The 18,178-nt window shown below is 27.6% G+C and overlaps 1 protein-coding gene across 1 annotated transcript; it reads right to left on the minus strand.

Moving 5' to 3' along the window:
• Positions 1-11: 11 nt before the first annotated feature.
• Positions 12-14,800, minus strand: LOC107164004 (uncharacterized). Its single transcript, XM_015511664.2, has 2 exons — positions 14,223-14,800; positions 12-9,317 (listed from the first exon to the last, which is right to left on the minus strand). Exons 1-2 carry the CDS (start codon positions 14,718-14,720, stop codon positions 8,937-8,939), a joined length of 879 nt encoding a protein of 292 aa, XP_015367150.1. The 5' UTR covers positions 14,721-14,800; the 3' UTR covers positions 12-8,936.
• Between the last annotated feature and the right edge of the window lie 3,378 nt (positions 14,801-18,178).

The following is an 18,178-nucleotide window of genomic DNA, read 5'->3' on the forward strand; positions in this document are numbered from 1 at the left end:
ATAAATAAATATTTAATAATTGTATTGTAATTTTAATTTTATAAACTTATTGTTTAATGGTAACATATTTTATATAAGTACTAAAAAATGATTTTTTATCATCAATAGTGCTTATGCTAAACAAGTTAATATTCACGATAGATATATCTAGATATATTTTTAGTTAACTCTAGGTAAGTATTTAATACTTATAATAACTATAACCCCTTACATTACTACAATAGGCGTGCGCATAGGGGTGTCGGTAATGCCTGAGCACTCCGGACTTCAATTTAAGTCACCAATTATTATATCAGGCCCACAATAATATATGATGTTTAAATTGTGCATCTCGTGTATCTATATATTATTGCTAATTAGATTGGTTAAAAGAAAGTGTGAAGTTAGACATCTTTGGTAATAGTTGAATAGGTACATATTATTATCTAACATTAAAAATGTTTAGTACAATACCAAATACCAATCAAAACTTGCGAAAATAAAAAGATATTTTCAGAATTAAACATAACTAAAAATTAACCAAGATAGACTTTGGATGAAGACAGATTAGAATCTTAACTATCATAATAATATCTGGAAGAGTATAACTAGCAACTGATTTGAAATATATTGAAAAAATTGTTTTTCTATAAAATATTGTTGTTCATTATAGATTTAGGTAAAAAGTTTATATTTTGTCCGGCACTTTATGTATTTAATTATTATATATTTGATTATTATAATAAATTATAGCAATTTATATGGTTACTATTTATTAAGTTATAATTTATGGAAATAAACATAAGACAAATTAATTTGGGCCTTATTTATAATGGGCACGCCCTTGAACATATGTTCACGCACGTCTATTTCTTCTAACTACAAAATTCACAGATTTATCAGCAAATTTTGGTATTCTGTTAGAATACCTTATAATAACATAAGTTATTTAAATTATATCATAGAAATTATTTCTAGGTGTGTATAATGTATATTGTATATATGTATAACGGAATACGTCATACGTGTATTGTGTTGTTGTTGGTGTAATATCTTATGAATTACGATTCTCATAAAGCAATGAACACCTAAAATTTATTTTTCGATTGATGCAATAAATTAATAGGTAGGAAAGGTAGGTAGGGGTAGTTCCTTTGGTTTTTGTATTAAATCAAAATTGTGCACGAGTATGCAATCATGGCTGAAATGATAAACACTCGTGTAGAAAATAAATATGTTATCAGTATGCTTTTTATATAATTATTTTGTTAGGTATGTATTAAAATTATAATGTCATGATTTAAATTTATTTAACTATATGTGGAAAACATCAAATAAAATGAATGCAAAATATTTTGACACTATTTAAATTAATATGATAGGAAAACTGAAATAGTTTATTTTATATTTTGTAATATTAGAAAATAAATAATTGTACTTTGCAGTACAGACCAATAATTAGCATTAGGTATTTAAGTAAATAATGATTTTCAAATTAATTAATTTTCTTAGATATAACAATTAAAACCTAATATAGCTGGTACAATACTATAATATATATTTAGTTAATGGTAATGTTAATTACTTAATTAACTGATCTATTATGTTAATACCTGCTTGATTTTATAAATCATAATTTCCAAATTGAAATTTGGTATTTATGTTTATGATACCTGGAATGGTATTCTTATAATTAAATTTTAGTTTTTGATTTGAAATATTATTTTTAATAATAAATAAATATTTAATAATTGTATTGTAATTTTAATTTTATAAACTTATTGTTTAATGGTAACATATTTTATATAAGTACTAAAAAATGATTTTTTATCATCAATAGTGCTTATGCTAAACAAGTTAATATTCACGATAGATATATCTAGATATATTTTTAGTTAACTCTAGGTAAGTATTTAATACTTATAATAACTATAACCCCTTACATTACTACAATAGGCGTGCGCATAGGGGTGTCGGTAATGCCTGAGCACTCCGGACTTCAATTTAAGTCACCAATTATTATATCAGGCCCACAATAATATATGATGTTTAAATTGTGCATCTCGTGTATCTATATATTATTGCTAATTAGATTGGTTAAAAGAAAGTGTGAAGTTAGACATCTTTGGTAGTAGTTGAATAGGTACATATTATTATCTAACATTAAAAATGTTTAGTACAATACCAAATACCAATCAAAACTTGCGAAAATAAAAAGATATTTTCAGAATTAAACATAACTAAAAATTAACCAAGATAGACTTTGGATGAAGACAGATTAGAATCTTAACTATCATAATAATATCTGGAAGAGTATAACTAGCAACTGATTTGAAATATATTGAAAAAATTGTTTTTCTATAAAATGTTGTTGTTCATTATAGATTTAGGTAAAAAGTTTATATTTTGTCCGGCACTTTATGTATTTAATTATTATATATTTGATTATTATAATAAATTATAGCAATTTATATGGTTACTATTTATTAAGTTATAATTTATGGAAATAAACATAGGTAAGACAAATTAATTTGGGCATTATTTATAATGGGCACGCCCTTGAACATATGTTCACGCACGTCTATTTCTTCTAACTACAAAATTCACAGATTTATCAACAAATTTTGGTATTCTGTTAGAATACCTTATAATAACATAAGTTATTTAAATTATATCATAGAAATTATTTCTAGGTGTGTATAATGTATATTGTATATATGTATAACGGAATACGTCATACGTGTATTGTGTTGTTGTTAGTGTAATATTTTATGAATTACGATTCTCATAAAGCAATGAACACCTAAAATTTATTTTTCGATTGATGCAATAAATTAATAGGTAGGAAAGGTAGGTAGGGGTAGTTCCTTTGGTTTTTGTATTAAATCAAAATTGTGCACGAGTATGCAATCATGGCTGAAATGATAAACGCTCGTGTAGAAAATAAATATGTTATCAGTATGCTTTTTATATAATTATTTTGTTAGGTATGTATTAAAATTATAATGTCATGATTTAAATTTATTTAACTATATGTGGAAAACATCAAATAAAATGAATGCAAAATATTTTGACACTATTTAAATTAATATGATAGGAAAACTGAAATAGTTTATTTTATATTTTGTAATATTAGAAAATAAATAATTGTACTTTGCAGTACAGACCAATAATTAGCATTAGGTATTTAAGTAAATAATGATTTTCAAATTAATTAATTTTCTTAGATATAACAATTAAAACCTAATATAGCTGGTACAATACTATAATATATATGTAGTTAATGGTAATGTCAATTACTTAATTAACTGATCTATTATGTTAATACCTGCTTGATTTTATAAATCATAATTTCCAAATTGAAATTTGGTATTTATGTTTATGATACCTTGAATGGTATTCTTATAATTAAATTTTAGTTTTTGATTTGAAATATTATTTTTAATAATAAATAAATATTTAATAATTGTATTGTAATTTTAATTTTATAAACTTATTGTTTAATGGTAACATATTTTATATAAGTACTAAAAAATGATTTTTTATCATCAATAGTGCTTATGCTAAACAAGTTAATATTCACGATAGATATATCTAGATATATTTTTAGTTAACTCTAGGTAAGTATTTAATACTTATAATAACTATAACCCCTTACATTACTACAATAGGCGTGCGCATAGGGGTGTCGGTAATGCCTGAGCACTCCGGACTTCAATTTAAGTCACCAATTATTATATCAGGCCCACAATAATATATGATGTTTAAATTGTGCATCTCGTGTATCTATATATTATTGCTAATTAGATTGGTTAAAAGAAAGTGTGAAGTTAGACATCTTTGGTAGTAGTTGAATAGGTACATATTATTATCTAACATTAAAAATGTTTAGTACAATACCAAATACCAATCAAAACTTGCGAAAATAAAAAGATATTTTCAGAATTAAACATAACTAAAAATTAACCAAGATAGACTTTGGATGAAGACAGATTAGAATCTTAACTATCATAATAATATCTGGAAGAGTATAACTAGCAACTGATTTGAAATATATTGAAAAAATTGTTTTTCTATAAAATATTGTTGTTCATTATAGATTTAGGTAAAAAGTTTATATTTTGTCCGGCACTTTATGTATTTAATTATTATATATTTGATTATTATAATAAATTATAGCAATTTATATGGTTACTATTTATTAAGTTATAATTTATGGAAATAAACATAAGACAAATTAATTTGGGCCTTATTTATAATGGGCACGCCCTTGAACATATGTTCACGCACGTCTATTTCTTCTAACTACAAAATTCACAGATTTATCAACAAATTTTGGTATTCTGTTAGAATACCTTATAATAACATAAGTTATTTAAATTATATCATAGAAATTATTTCTAGGTGTGTATAATGTATATTGTATATATGTATAACGGAATACGTCATACGTGTATTGTGTTGTTGTTAGTGTAATATTTTATGAATTACGATTCTCATAAAGCAATGAACACCTAAAATTTATTTTTCGATTGATGCAATAAATTAATAGGTAGGAAAGGTAGGTAGGGGTAGTTCCTTTGGTTTTTGTATTAAATCAAAATTGTGCACGAGTATGCAATCATGGCTGAAATGATAAACGCCCGTGTAGAAAATAAATATGTTATCAGTATGCTTTTTATATAATTATTTTGTTAGGTATGTATTAAAATTATAATGTCATGATTTAAATTTATTTAACTATATGTGGAAAACATCAAATAAAATGAATGCAAAATATTTTGACACTATTTAAATTAATATGATAGGAAAACTGAAATAGTTTATTTTATATTTTGTAATATTAGAAAATAAATAATTGTACTTTGCAGTACAGACCAATAATTAGCATTAGGTATTTAAGTAAATAATGATTTTCAAATTAATTAATTTTCTTAGATATAACAATTAAAACCTAATATAGCTGGTACAATACTATAATATATATGTAGTTAATGGTAATGTCAATTACTTAATTAACTGATCTATTATGTTAATACCTGCTTGATTTTATAAATCATAATTTCCAAATTGAAATTTGGTATTTATGTTTATGATACCTTGAATGGTATTCTTATAATTAAATTTTAGTTTTTGATTTGAAATATTATTTTTAATAATAAATAAATATTTAATAATTGTATTGTAATTTTAATTTTATAAACTTATTGTTTAATGGTAACATATTTTATATAAGTACTAAAAAATGATTTTTTATCATCAATAGTGCTTATGCTAAACAAGTTAATATTCACGATAGATATATCTAGATATATTTTTAGTTAACTCTAGGTAAGTATTTAATACTTATAATAACTATAACCCCTTACATTACTACAATAGGCGTGCGCATAGGGGTGTCGGTAATGCCTGAGCTTTCCGGACTTCAATTTAAGTCACCAATTATTATATCAGGCCCACAATAATATATGATGTTTAAATTGTGCATCTCGTGTATCTATATATTATTGCTAATTAGATTGGTTAAAAGAAAGTGTGAAGTTAGACATCTTTGGTAGTAGTTGAATAGGTACATATTATTATCTAACATTAAAAATGTTTAGTACAATACCAAATACCAATCAAAACTTGCGAAAATAAAAAGATATTTTCAGAATTAAACATAACTAAAAATTAACCAAGATAGACTTTGGATGAAGACAGATTAGAATCTTAACTATCATAATAATATCTGGAAGAGTATAACTAGCAACTGATTTGAAATATATTGAAAAAATTGTTTTTCTATAAAATATTGTTGTTCATTATAGATTTAGGTAAAAAGTTTATATTTTGTCCGGCACTTTATGTATTTAATTATTATATATTTGATTATTATAACAAATTATAGCAATTTATATGGTTACTATTTATTAAGTTATAATTTATGGAAATAAACATAAGACAAATTAATTTGGGCCTTATTTATAATGGGCACGCCCTTGAACATATGTTCACGCACGTCTATTTCTTCTAACTACAAAATTCACAGATTTATCAACAAATTTTGGTATTCTGTTAGAATACCTTATAATAACATAAGTTATTTAAATTATATCATAGAAATTATTTCTAGGTGTGTATAATGTATATTGTATATATGTATAACGGAATACGTCATACGTGTATTGTGTTGTTGTTAGTGTAATATTTTATGAATTACGATTCTCATAAAGCAATGAACACCTAAAATTTATTTTTCGATTGATGCAATAAATTAATAGGTAGGAAAGGTAGGTAGGGGTAGTTCCTTTGGTTTTTGTATTAAATCAAAATTGTGCACGAGTATGCAATCATGGCTGAAATGATAAACGCCCGTGTAGAAAATAAATATGTTATCAGTATGCTTTTTATATAATTATTTTGTTAGGTATGTATTAAAATTATAATGTCATGATTTAAATTTATTTAACTATATGTGGAAAACATCAAATAAAATGAATGCAAAATATTTTGACACTATTTAAATTAATATGATAGGAAAACTGAAATAGTTTATTTTATATTTTGTAATATTAGAAAATAAATAATTGTACTTTGCAGTACAGACCAATAATTAGCATTAGGTATTTAAGTAAATAATGATTTTCAAATTAATTAATTTTCTTAGATATAACAATTAAAACCTAATATAGCTGGTACAATACTATAATATATATGTAGTTAATGGTAATGTTAATTACTTAATTAACTGATCTATTATGTTAATACCTGCTTGATTTTATAAATCATAATTTCCAAATTGAAATTTGGTATTTATGTTTATGATACCTGGAATGGTATTCTTATAATTAAATTTTAGTTTTTGATTTGAAATATTATTTTTAATAATAAATAAATATTTAATAATTGTATTGTAATTTTAATTTTATAAACTTATTGTTTAATGGTAACATATTTTATATAAGTACTAAAAAATGATTTTTTATCATCAATAGTGCTTATGCTAAACAAGTTAATATTCACGATAGATATATCTAGATATATTTTTAGTTAACTCTAGGTAAGTATTTAATACTTATAATAACTATAACCCCTTACATTACTACAATAGGCGTGCGCATAGGGGTGTCGGTAATGCCTGAGCTTTCCGGACTTCAATTTAAGTCACCAATTATTATATCAGGCCCACAATAATATATGATGTTTAAATTGTGCATCTCGTGTATCTATATATTATTGCTAATTAGATTGGTTAAAAGAAAGTGTGAAGTTAGACATCTTTGGTAGTAGTTGAATAGGTACATATTATTATCTAACATTAAAAATGTTTAGTACAATACCAAATACCAATCAAAACTTGCGAAAATAAAAAGATATTTTCAGAATTAAACATAACTAAAAATTAACCAAGATAGACTTTGGATGAAGACAGATTAGAATCTTAACTATCATAATAATATCTGGAAGAGTATAACTAGCAACTGATTTGAAATATATTGAAAAAATTGTTTTTCTATAAAATATTGTTGTTCATTATAGATTTAGGTAAAAAGTTTATATTTTGTCCGGCACTTTATGTATTTAATTATTATATATTTGATTATTATAACAAATTATAGCAATTTATATGGTTACTATTTATTAAGTTATAATTTATGGAAATAAACATAAGACAAATTAATTTGGGCCTTATTTATAATTTATATATAATTTATAATTATATAGAGATTTTTTTTTTTTTAATTTAACATCGTTGATCATTAATCATTAATCATAATGATTCATTATACTTTTGTAATTCGTGACACATTATATTACTACATTGTACTATTATAATAAATCATAATAATATATGTTTTTTATTTATTAAGTTATAATTTAGGGAAACAAATATAAGACAAGTTAATATTTGAGCCTTATTAATGGGCACGCCCTTGAACATATTATGTTCACGCACGTCTATTTCTTCTAACTACATAATTCACAGATTTATCAACAAATTTTGGTATTCTATTAGAATACCTTGTAATAACATAAGTTTTTTAAATTATATCATAGAAATTATTTCATAGTAAACTTACTAGACTTAATTAGATATGTAGTACTTATAATTTATATATTCAACTTATTTTAATATACCTATTACATGCTTTCAACTTATGAATAACTAAGTAGGTAGGTTTCTACCAACTATAAATGAGAAATGTATCTAATCGAATATAACTTTGTGTATTAAATTTGTGAATTGTAATTATTTTATACATTTTATAGGGATGAGAAATCAAATTTTATTTTTTTTTTTTTTAAGCAAATTAGGTTTTTTTTTTGAATATTAGTACTCAGTGATACTAACTGTAGGTATAATTTTAAGATAAGAATAATATTTGGATAGTTCTGTACAAAAAAAAGAATTTATTTTAATAATAGCGAAGGCATGTCACGATGACAACGTAACGTGTTGGCGTGTACGAGTTTAATGCAGTACTTATGTAATTTAAAAAAGTACAAATGATGATTAATTAAAGAAAAAATTATTTTTTGAATGCAATGATTATTCACAGATATTTAAAAATTATCTTGGTATTTATACAATGGTTATTAATCGGTAAAAAATTAGAAATTCCAACAATTTTTAGCCTGTCTGAAGCAAAGGTTTTTTTTTTAATGATCGTTTAGAAATTCGAATACTCGTATTAAACGTTAATAAAAAAAACGCAAAAATCAAATAAATGTCTAATGTACATATTTATAAACGGTATAACATTGTAGGTGTGTACATCACCATACCATGAAATTTATGTAGATTAAATAAATCTAAAAAGTTGAATTTGAATTTTTCAATGGAAGATATACAAAATGTACACATTTATGAGCCAGCGAGCAATTCAATAATATTGAGGATCACTATATCTGAATATCTAAGCACTAATTCGTAACGGAACTCATAGTATTTCGTTACAAATCGCTTGAAACAATCAGTAAACTTTGGATTTGTATAGGTGTCTCATCCAGTAGTCGGGCTGATCGTATCTGTTCCGATAAGTCATTTGCGTTCGCTTTGGCCGGTTAACTAACTCTTCTCCTCCGTTGTCCTGACGTGATTTCTGGTCGGTGTTGGAGTTCAGCCGGCCAATGCTGTAGCGCTTCTGGCCGCTGGTGTAGTACAATTGGCCGTTGCTGTATTGCTGCAAACCGTTGCCGTACTGCTGCTGACCATTGCCGTACTGCTGCTGACCGTTGTTGTATTGCTGCTGGTAGCCAGTGTAATATTGTTGAATGCGTTCGCGGGTCCTGCGCACCAGAGGTCTGGCGGTCTTAATTAGCGTCCCGACGGCGCTAAGCGTATTGATAGGAATCTGCGAAAACATATTATCTTTATTATCATCGCAAATATTGAGCGATGCGCCGCTGACGATCAAACAGTTTAGGACAAAGGTTCCAAACTAGGGTGTCGCCAGTACCCTAGCCTCTAGAGGTGACTCGAACTTTATTTAGGGTTCCATGAAATTATTTGAAATATATTTTTTTAAGAAAAAATTATAAAATATAGTTAAAATTCAATGTAATAATTTGTTTCATAAATTATAATATGTGTATATATACTATATACCTACGACTTACTACTTATGGCACTTATGCTAAATAAAACCGAAGGGTTAAGTAGGGTGCCTCCGTTTTTTTAGAAAATGACTAAGGGTGTGAGTCAAAAAATATTGGAACCTCTAGTATAGGATGAAGTATGTCACCACACATTGGTATTTTACAAGGGGATTAATATAGGCAATTTCATTGACATTTATAAAAAACGTATTAATTTAAAAATTCAAATGTACCATCAAATTTAATTCCAAAGCTCAACTTTTGTTGGTAATTGCGTGTTTACTATATGATGTCGAAAACTCATTAAGCCATCTTGCCGTACATCGGCTACAGTATTGAGTGTGATTTTAATATTTTATTATAAAAAGTAAAAGATCGTGTAAGTATTTTGCTACGTTAAGAATTGTTTATTAAATATTGCAAGTTTTTGCGAGAATGAGATTTAAATAAAGTATAGTATGAGATGCTTACTAATTTGTTATTATCTTTTATATTGTAACTATTCCTATAATTATTGTTTCCCAAAAAGCAATCGATCCGTGTCAACGTGTTTATGAACCAAAAATGTGTGGTAGGTCACATTTAAAAAATAATAAACAATACTTAACTAATATTTCAACAAAATAGTGTAATTCGTATTTGTCTCAAAAAAAAAAAAAAAACAATCTTATTGGGTCTACCTTATTAAACTATAGAGCATTTAATGTGCTTCCGTTAGAATTGCTATACAAAAAAACCGCTATAATGTTTTTATATAAAAAATCAAGCTTTTTCTTTATAAATCAGAATAACAAAACTAGCGGGGAGGATAGACTATGTAATATTAAAGTGTTATATACTAATACAAGTTTTGGTCAAAAGTTTATTAATTATCTGAGTCCTGTCATCTTTAACGCTTTGTTAATTGATGTTAAAAAAAGTATTTTTAATGATAAAATTAATATAAAAAAATGTATAAAAAATGTTCTATTTACTGAACTAAGGCAGTGTTTATTATAATAAGAAAAATGTATACTTTTCGTATCTAGTCTTTATATTAACTTTACAGTGTTTGTTAGTAGTTTTGTTTTTATTTAAATAATTAATGAAATTAATCATTATAATCATTTTGTTGTACTGTTACTCCCTACACCACCACAAGCGTATAGCTTAAAGGTGTAGGTAATTTTTTTTTATTATTTCTTTAATACTCTGTTTGTATTGTGTTTTTCAAATAATAAAAATACAATTTGCAAATTAAATTCAAAATTTCAACAATGTTTTAGATTCTGAGCGGAGCGATCGATGAATGTATTGATTTTACCATGATGTGTGTTTTTTTTTTTTTTTTTTTTTGAGTCTGTCATCACGTTTTGGGGCAGCAAAAATGCTTCGATTTTTGACTTCAGTACCTCGTTCGATCAGAAAGTGAATCTAGTTGGTACTTTGGGGGGGTCAAAAGTAAAAAATTCTAAATACTTTTCTAAATAATTGAGAAAAACAAACTAAAAATTAAGGGAAAAACGGGAAATTTTACGCACACTCGTTTTTCGACAAAATTGATTTTGGTTTTTGATGTAATTTTAAAACAAATGACCTTAGATACATGAAATTTTCACCGAATGTTTATATAAGTATATTCTATGCACCATGCAATTTTCGAAAATTTTCGACTTAAGTTGAACTATTCATATGCATTTGAAATTTTCGATCATTATTAGTTTTTTTTTAAATTAATATCGATAAAAATGTATTTGTTAGGCAGAAAAGCTTGAAAATTTAATACAAGGCTCTTAACATATTGTTACAATAGCAGTTGAAAAATAAAAGAAATTCATAGTCACAATTTTTTTTTATAAGCATTCAAAGTATGAATTTTGACAAAATACGTAAAAATCACGAAAATTCACAAATTATTTTAAGCTAGAAATGCATAAAAAAATTTCTTTTTAAATCTAAGATTTAAAAATTTAATACAAGATTTCTTACAAGTTTTTCAATCTTTATCACAAATAAAAACTCCACCGGAAATTCAAATTAAATTTTTATGAGCATTTGAAATTTAAATTTTTACAACATTGGATTTTCACTTTTAGCGATTTCCTTATTTTGGTGTAACTCAAAAACAAATTACCGAAGATACATGAAATTTTGACTGAATGTTTATATAGGCGTGTTATACATTTGATAAAATTTTCAAAATATTTAGATTTGTTTTGAGCTGTTTACTGACATTTTAATTTTTCAACTTTATTAGTTTTTTTTTCTATAAATATCGATAAAAATTTATTTGTTCGGTAGAAAAGCTTGAAAATTTAATACAAGGCTTCTAACACATTTTAACAATAGAAGTTAAAAAATATTAAAAATTCGTAGGCACGATTTTTTTTTATAAGCATTTTAAGTTCAAATTTTGACTAAATACGTAAAAATTACGGCAATGTTCAAATTATCTTAGATAGAAATTCATAAAAGTTTTTCTTTTTAATTCTAAGACTTGAAAAATTAATACAAGGCTCCTAACATATTTTTATAATAGAAGTTGAAAAATAAAAGAAATACATAGTCACAATTTTTTTTTATAAGCATTCAAAGTTTGAATTTTTACAACATATTATGTAAAAATCACGAAAATTCGTAAATTATTTTATGCTAGAAATTCATAAAAAATTTTCCTTTTATATCTAAGATTTGAAAATTTAATACAAGGCTCATTATATATTTTTACAATAGCAATTGAAAAATAAAAGAAATATATAGTCACAATTTTTTTTTATAAGCATTTAAAGTTCAAATTTTGACTAAATACGTAAAAATTACGGCAATATTCAAATTATCTTAGATAGAAAGTCATAAAAGTTTTCCTTTTTAATTCTAAGATTTGAAAATTTAATACAAGGCTCCTAACATATTTTTACAATAGCAGTTGCAAAATAAAAGGAATACATAGTCACAATTTTTTTTTAAGCATTCAAAGTTTGAGTTTTGACAACATATTATGTAAAAATCACGAAAATACAGAAATTATTTTAAGCTAGAAATTCATAAAAAATTTTCTTTTTAAAACTAAGATTTGAAAATTTTTAATAATCTATAATATATCCTAGACAGATAAACCGCCTTCGCTCAGAATTGTTTTTCGTATACAATGATATAATATCATTGGATTCAAATTTAATTCCATCCATTACAGTAACCCACTTGTAACCTACTGTACAGCAGAGCGACATACACGACTTACCCGCTTTTTTTTTTTTTTTATACTACAGTGGTTACTGAAAATAACGCAAAAACAAATTTATTTACTAAAGGTTTTGCGTCCAAATATACCTTTCTCCGTACGACCAGCAAATATTATTATACAAATATAAGTACCTACTAGTATACCTATAATTTATCAGGTACTAATTCGATATGATGATATTAAGTTGTACCTATATTGGTTGTTATGAATATTTATTATGATTATCGTAGTTGCATTTCATTCCAATTGTATATAATACACCTCGAAAGACATTTTCAATGGACTAAGATTCCATGGAATAGTTAGGCTATAATAGACACAATCTTTTGAAACTTCATTATGTTTGGTTGTATTTATTTTAAAAAATGTTAATATGTTATACTGCAATCAATTAGCCATTAATTATTAGTCTGTGACCCAAAAAATAAATTTAAACTAAGCTGTGAAAGTAAGTACTCTAATAATTATCAATATTTCACTATTGTCTACTGACTATAAGTACATTTTGAACGTAATATTATTTTACATATTAGTATCGTATGGTTTTATAATTTTATTATGTATTAACTTTTGATAGAATCAATACTACAAAATATATTCATTTATACTCACACTATCTAGTTCACACCTATTATATAATATTATTGTAGTGTAAAATACATATTTGATTTAACATAGAAGGTACTAAATACATTTATTTTGGCAAAAATTGTAGCTAATGAATTTTCCATTTGCAGTTATAACACTTATACTCTCAGGACTAAGCAATTTTGAGTTCAGCAGAACAAATTTTGTGTTTTTACTGTTTTTAGATTTGATATTATAATTAGTTGGATGTGTTATAATTTATAAATTTAAAGGTAAGAACATTATCTACAATGTTTATTGTTTACTAATGTGTTACTAATAAGTTTCACTATTTTTTTACGATATTATTTAAATGTTTAAGCATTTTTGAATTGAAACATTGTCACTACTACTCGTTTATAAACTGAAACTTAGTAAAAACAAAAAAAAATCCTTTATATAAACACAAAACCTAATATTTTTTTCTTCATTGGCTTTATAATAGGTCAATTTAATATAATTGCAATGTATTAGATCCAACAATGCAAAATCGGTTTTGCTGCGAACATAAATTTACCATACTGTAGGTACGTCTATAATTATGTACGAAGACAGCCTGAGTAGATATACCGTTTTTAAGTTTTAGACGATAGACATCATCTTTAAATTACTGCATAACATCAACACATAATATTATGGTAATATACTGAATATTTAGTAAAAAATGAAATCTGTTATTCTCTCGGGCTCACAAAAGTTTCACCAATAGACATTTTAGTAGCGACTCGTATAAACTATTAGGGATCGATAAAACGATGGTATATTATAGTACAATATTATATGATGATATTTTGCTTGCAATGGAGCTCACCTGAAATATGCTGTCGATCACCATGTTGCCCTGCTCGATTGGCGGCAACTGTCTTTTGGCCCTATACGACCGTGGTTTTTCGATCAATGAACCGTCCACGCCAGTCGAGTACATTGTGTCGGCAATCAGTTTGGATGCCAGGATAGTGATGGATAGTGCGATGAACAGTCGGACCGACAACGTTACGTCGTCGGTGGCCGTCACGTGCGGTTTCACGCCCAATCGCATGGCCTCCGATGTGCCGTGGCACGTGCAACGCAAAGTTCTTTCTGTCCGCTTCGGTACGTTAGCAACAATCGTAGCGTTGTCTTCCGGCGCCGATGCTGACGATTCCGGTACCACAACTAATGCAAGTGACGGTATCGGTCGCTGATGTCGAAGTCGGCGGTGACGTTGGTACGGTGGTCGTGTCGGCAGAATCGGTTGTACCGGCGTTGCTGCGAAGATCTCTGCGTACGAAATGATCGTGGCGTCGCCGTGGTCAACAGGCATGCACATGTCCAAAGCGCCGTATGTGAGGTGGAGAGGGGAAACGCCTATGTACTCATCGCGTTGTGTAACCGCGGGCAGAGTGAGGGCGGCACGAGTCGACGGCGGTTGCTCAACGGATCTGTCTCGAAGTCGCGTTGCCCAACGTGCGTTGGCGGAGGAGAAAACGACCGTCTATCTGTATCCCACGCTCTCAGAAACTGCAGCAGCAGCAACCGCCACCACTCGACGTTCGATTTATGCTTCAGCTAGCGATCATTAAGATCGTATGACTCGCGATATCCCAGGCCTATCATTAGATATTTTTCACTCTTAATCGAAAATTTTAATTCTGTTCTCCTCACTACTGATATTTATTTAATTTTACCCAACAGTTGTACCTTGTATGCGACCCTAAAGCCACGGATGACTTGCTTGTAACCTACCGACGGACCTTAATCTTAATATCCCTTAACCTGGGTAGCCAGGCGATCCAAATAGGTAGTTCTTCCTCTAGAATGTTCAGCACCATGTACGGCAATGGTATAAGATATTCATCCATCAGTATGAAAACCAAACTTAGAGGTGGCATACCGGAAATTAAGGAATCCGTTTTGTTACGGTCTGAGATTATTTATTCGACGACGTCATGGTATGTATCGCGAAAGGAAACAGAGAGCGAGTTGTGGTTACAGAACAGTAATATTATTGATGTTATTGTTGAAGAACATACTCATCTTCCATTCTGTGTTGTGTGGGAAAATTGGTGCAGGTTATTAGGTTACTAACCACACGCCAACGCATCGATTTCTGACAACTAATTATATATCTATCTCTCTTTACTCGAAATATCGATTACGGAATTTTATCATAATCGCACAATTATACTACGGTTATGCAAAAGAAGGTGTGTGTGTATTCCTACTTACTTATTGATGCGATGGTATTGTGTAGGTCGTTGTTACCATTGCTGTTCGCTTGGTCGGGTGGGCGCGGCTACATTGTAATGAAATATTATACGTGCGATTTTTCAGCACGTTAAAGCTGCAAAAAGTTGCGGATCTGTGTAAAAAACTGTTCTTGCACTACATGGAAGTATTACTTTATTATAATTGTACGCACTACACTAAACGCTACACACTACTCCAATGCGTGAAAATAGGTCACACGGACTAGGGCGTCTGAACGGGTGTTGAGTTGCTGATGAACTGCTTAGAATCATAACACCCAGTCGGGTGCGATTCCTGGGTGGTGTGCTGGCTTTTCCTAGCTAATTGCGCATGCGCGGATCCTGCAGGGTGGTGTTCAGCTTAGTGTAGAAGCTGCTACGGGAAATAGGATATTCATATTATATATATATATATATATATATATATATATATATATATATATATAATGTATATTATGATTTGCGCAGGTGCAATTCTTGCGATCATAAAAATATATCATAACATTATGGGTTGAATAAAACGGCCACGGAGAGGTGTGCACAGTGGGTTGAAGCCACAAGCGTATTGCCGCGTCGGAGAATAGGGTGGACTGACGTGTTGCAACAAGGTGAACGAAAGATAAAGGGGTGAGAATTTAGCGTTGGCGGTGAGGAGACTATTCTGACGTTGGGGGAAGGCTCGGCCCCGCGATCGATCAAGCTTGGGGTTGATTTCAGGATAGAGTGGTGGATGAACCTAGTGATACCAATAACTCAATAACAGCGACCTGTTATATTGGATTGGTAAACATTCCATTAGGTAATATTAGAAGGATACATGACGGTGACATGAAGACATATTTTTACAGGAAAAATAAAACTTTTAAAACATCTCTATAAAGTTTAATAAAAATCTCACACTAATAAAGTATTTATAATTAATAACAAATATACAAATATTGTAGACGCAATTGTTTATATATTAGTTTTCTATTTTAAATGTACGTGATTATTTATTTAAATATATTATATGTATTTTAAATGTATATTACTGCTTGGCGATTATTAGAAATTGGAAATTAACACAGCATGTATATATATGGACAAGAAACTATTGATAGGCTATTTAGTTTTTTTTTTTTGTACATTCGTTAGCGATCGAAAGTTTTTTATTAGTTAAAATATTATATAACAACATTTTCGTTTGTTTTACACGCCTGCGCAACCATCAGCCCGATCAATACAGCAATTCCATCGTTACCATAGTCACAGACAATTTCCTCTTACTTAAACCATGTTCTGACTTATGGAAGGAGCAGGGTAGGCTAGCTGTTATCCCGGGTAAACTTGAAGCTCACTCGGAATGAAATACGCCAGTATTATAATATTATGTGATAAAAATATAAAATCGACTTTTACGGGTTATAGATACGAATGACAAATTCTATGAACGAAAAAATGATTGATATATATTTTCGCAGTATGTCTACTTTACATAATATACGATATAAGTCCAACCATAAAGCTTAAATAAGGCAAATAAGGCTTTCTTTATCAATATACTTTCAACTTTGTACAAGTAAAATGTTTATTGTATAATATAAATTATGATTATTACAAATTATTATGTAATGCTTGTCATATTATGTATGTAATATGTATAAATATTAAACATGTGTCCCACATTAACTAAATACGTGGTATATTCGGTAATACCTATTATATTATTACACTATCGCAAGTAGTGACGACCTACGCAGTTGGGTGAAGAGGTCCTTCCCCACCCCCACTCAAGTATATTTTTTTATGTTTTATGTAAGTTTAAAGTATAAGTAGGTATTATATCATTGTCTTTTAAAATACTATAATAACAAATTTAGTGTGATCCGAAATTTATTAAAAAAAAGTCAAAAAGTTGTTTAAAACTAAAAATCTGCACAAAAATATTAAATGAGCTATTTAGCTAGTGCTTATCGCTGTAATACAAATCGTATTATGACAACTTTGATCTGGTTAATCGTTTCGATACTTTGATTATTGAAATTATTGATGATTACTTGAAAAATAAAATATAGCCATCAGAGTATATACACAGCAAAATTATTTAATATTTATGTATTTAATGCATGTGAGATAGGATTTTCTAATTATTATAGAACACATATAAAAATAGCAGAGTCAGCTATACATTTGTTTTATGCACCAGAGACTCTAAATATAAAATTAGATTACGGTATTTCTTGCACATTTAAAGTATTTTAGGTTTTTAGTGCTATTTTTCATGTTTTGTAGCTTTTTTTGTTGATAATTCGCAAAATATAACGCAGTATTTTGTATTTTCAGGAATCTATTTTATATTATATGCTATGAAAATATAAAAAGTTATTCGTATATTTTAATTATATTTCATTTGAATCTATAGGAAAAATAGTAAATACCCAAATTGTTGTTTATATTACAATTATTTTAAAGTAGTTCGGGGAATTTATCTATCAAACTGTAATTTATAATTCCTTATCAGTTTTTCACTTATATATTTTATCCCAGAATATTCAGTTGT

The sequence above is a fragment of the Diuraphis noxia genome, unplaced genomic scaffold (assembly GCF_037042655.1).
Source record: "Diuraphis noxia isolate RWA-SAM2 unplaced genomic scaffold, SU_Dnox_SAM2 contig0001, whole genome shotgun sequence".
Lineage (NCBI taxonomy): Eukaryota > Metazoa > Arthropoda > Insecta > Hemiptera > Aphididae > Diuraphis > Diuraphis noxia.

What these genes read in the sequence shown, in the direction of transcription:
- LOC107164004 (XM_015511664.2), bottom strand. Translation starts at nt 14,720, where the DNA reads ATGTGCATGCCTGTTGACCACGGCGACGCCACGATCATTTCGTACGCA. An exon ending in TGATCGACAGCATATTTCAG is followed by an intron (nt 9,318 to 14,222) that starts GTGAGCTCCATT and finishes ATGTTTTCGCAG; the next exon opens with ATTCCTATCAATACGCTTAG.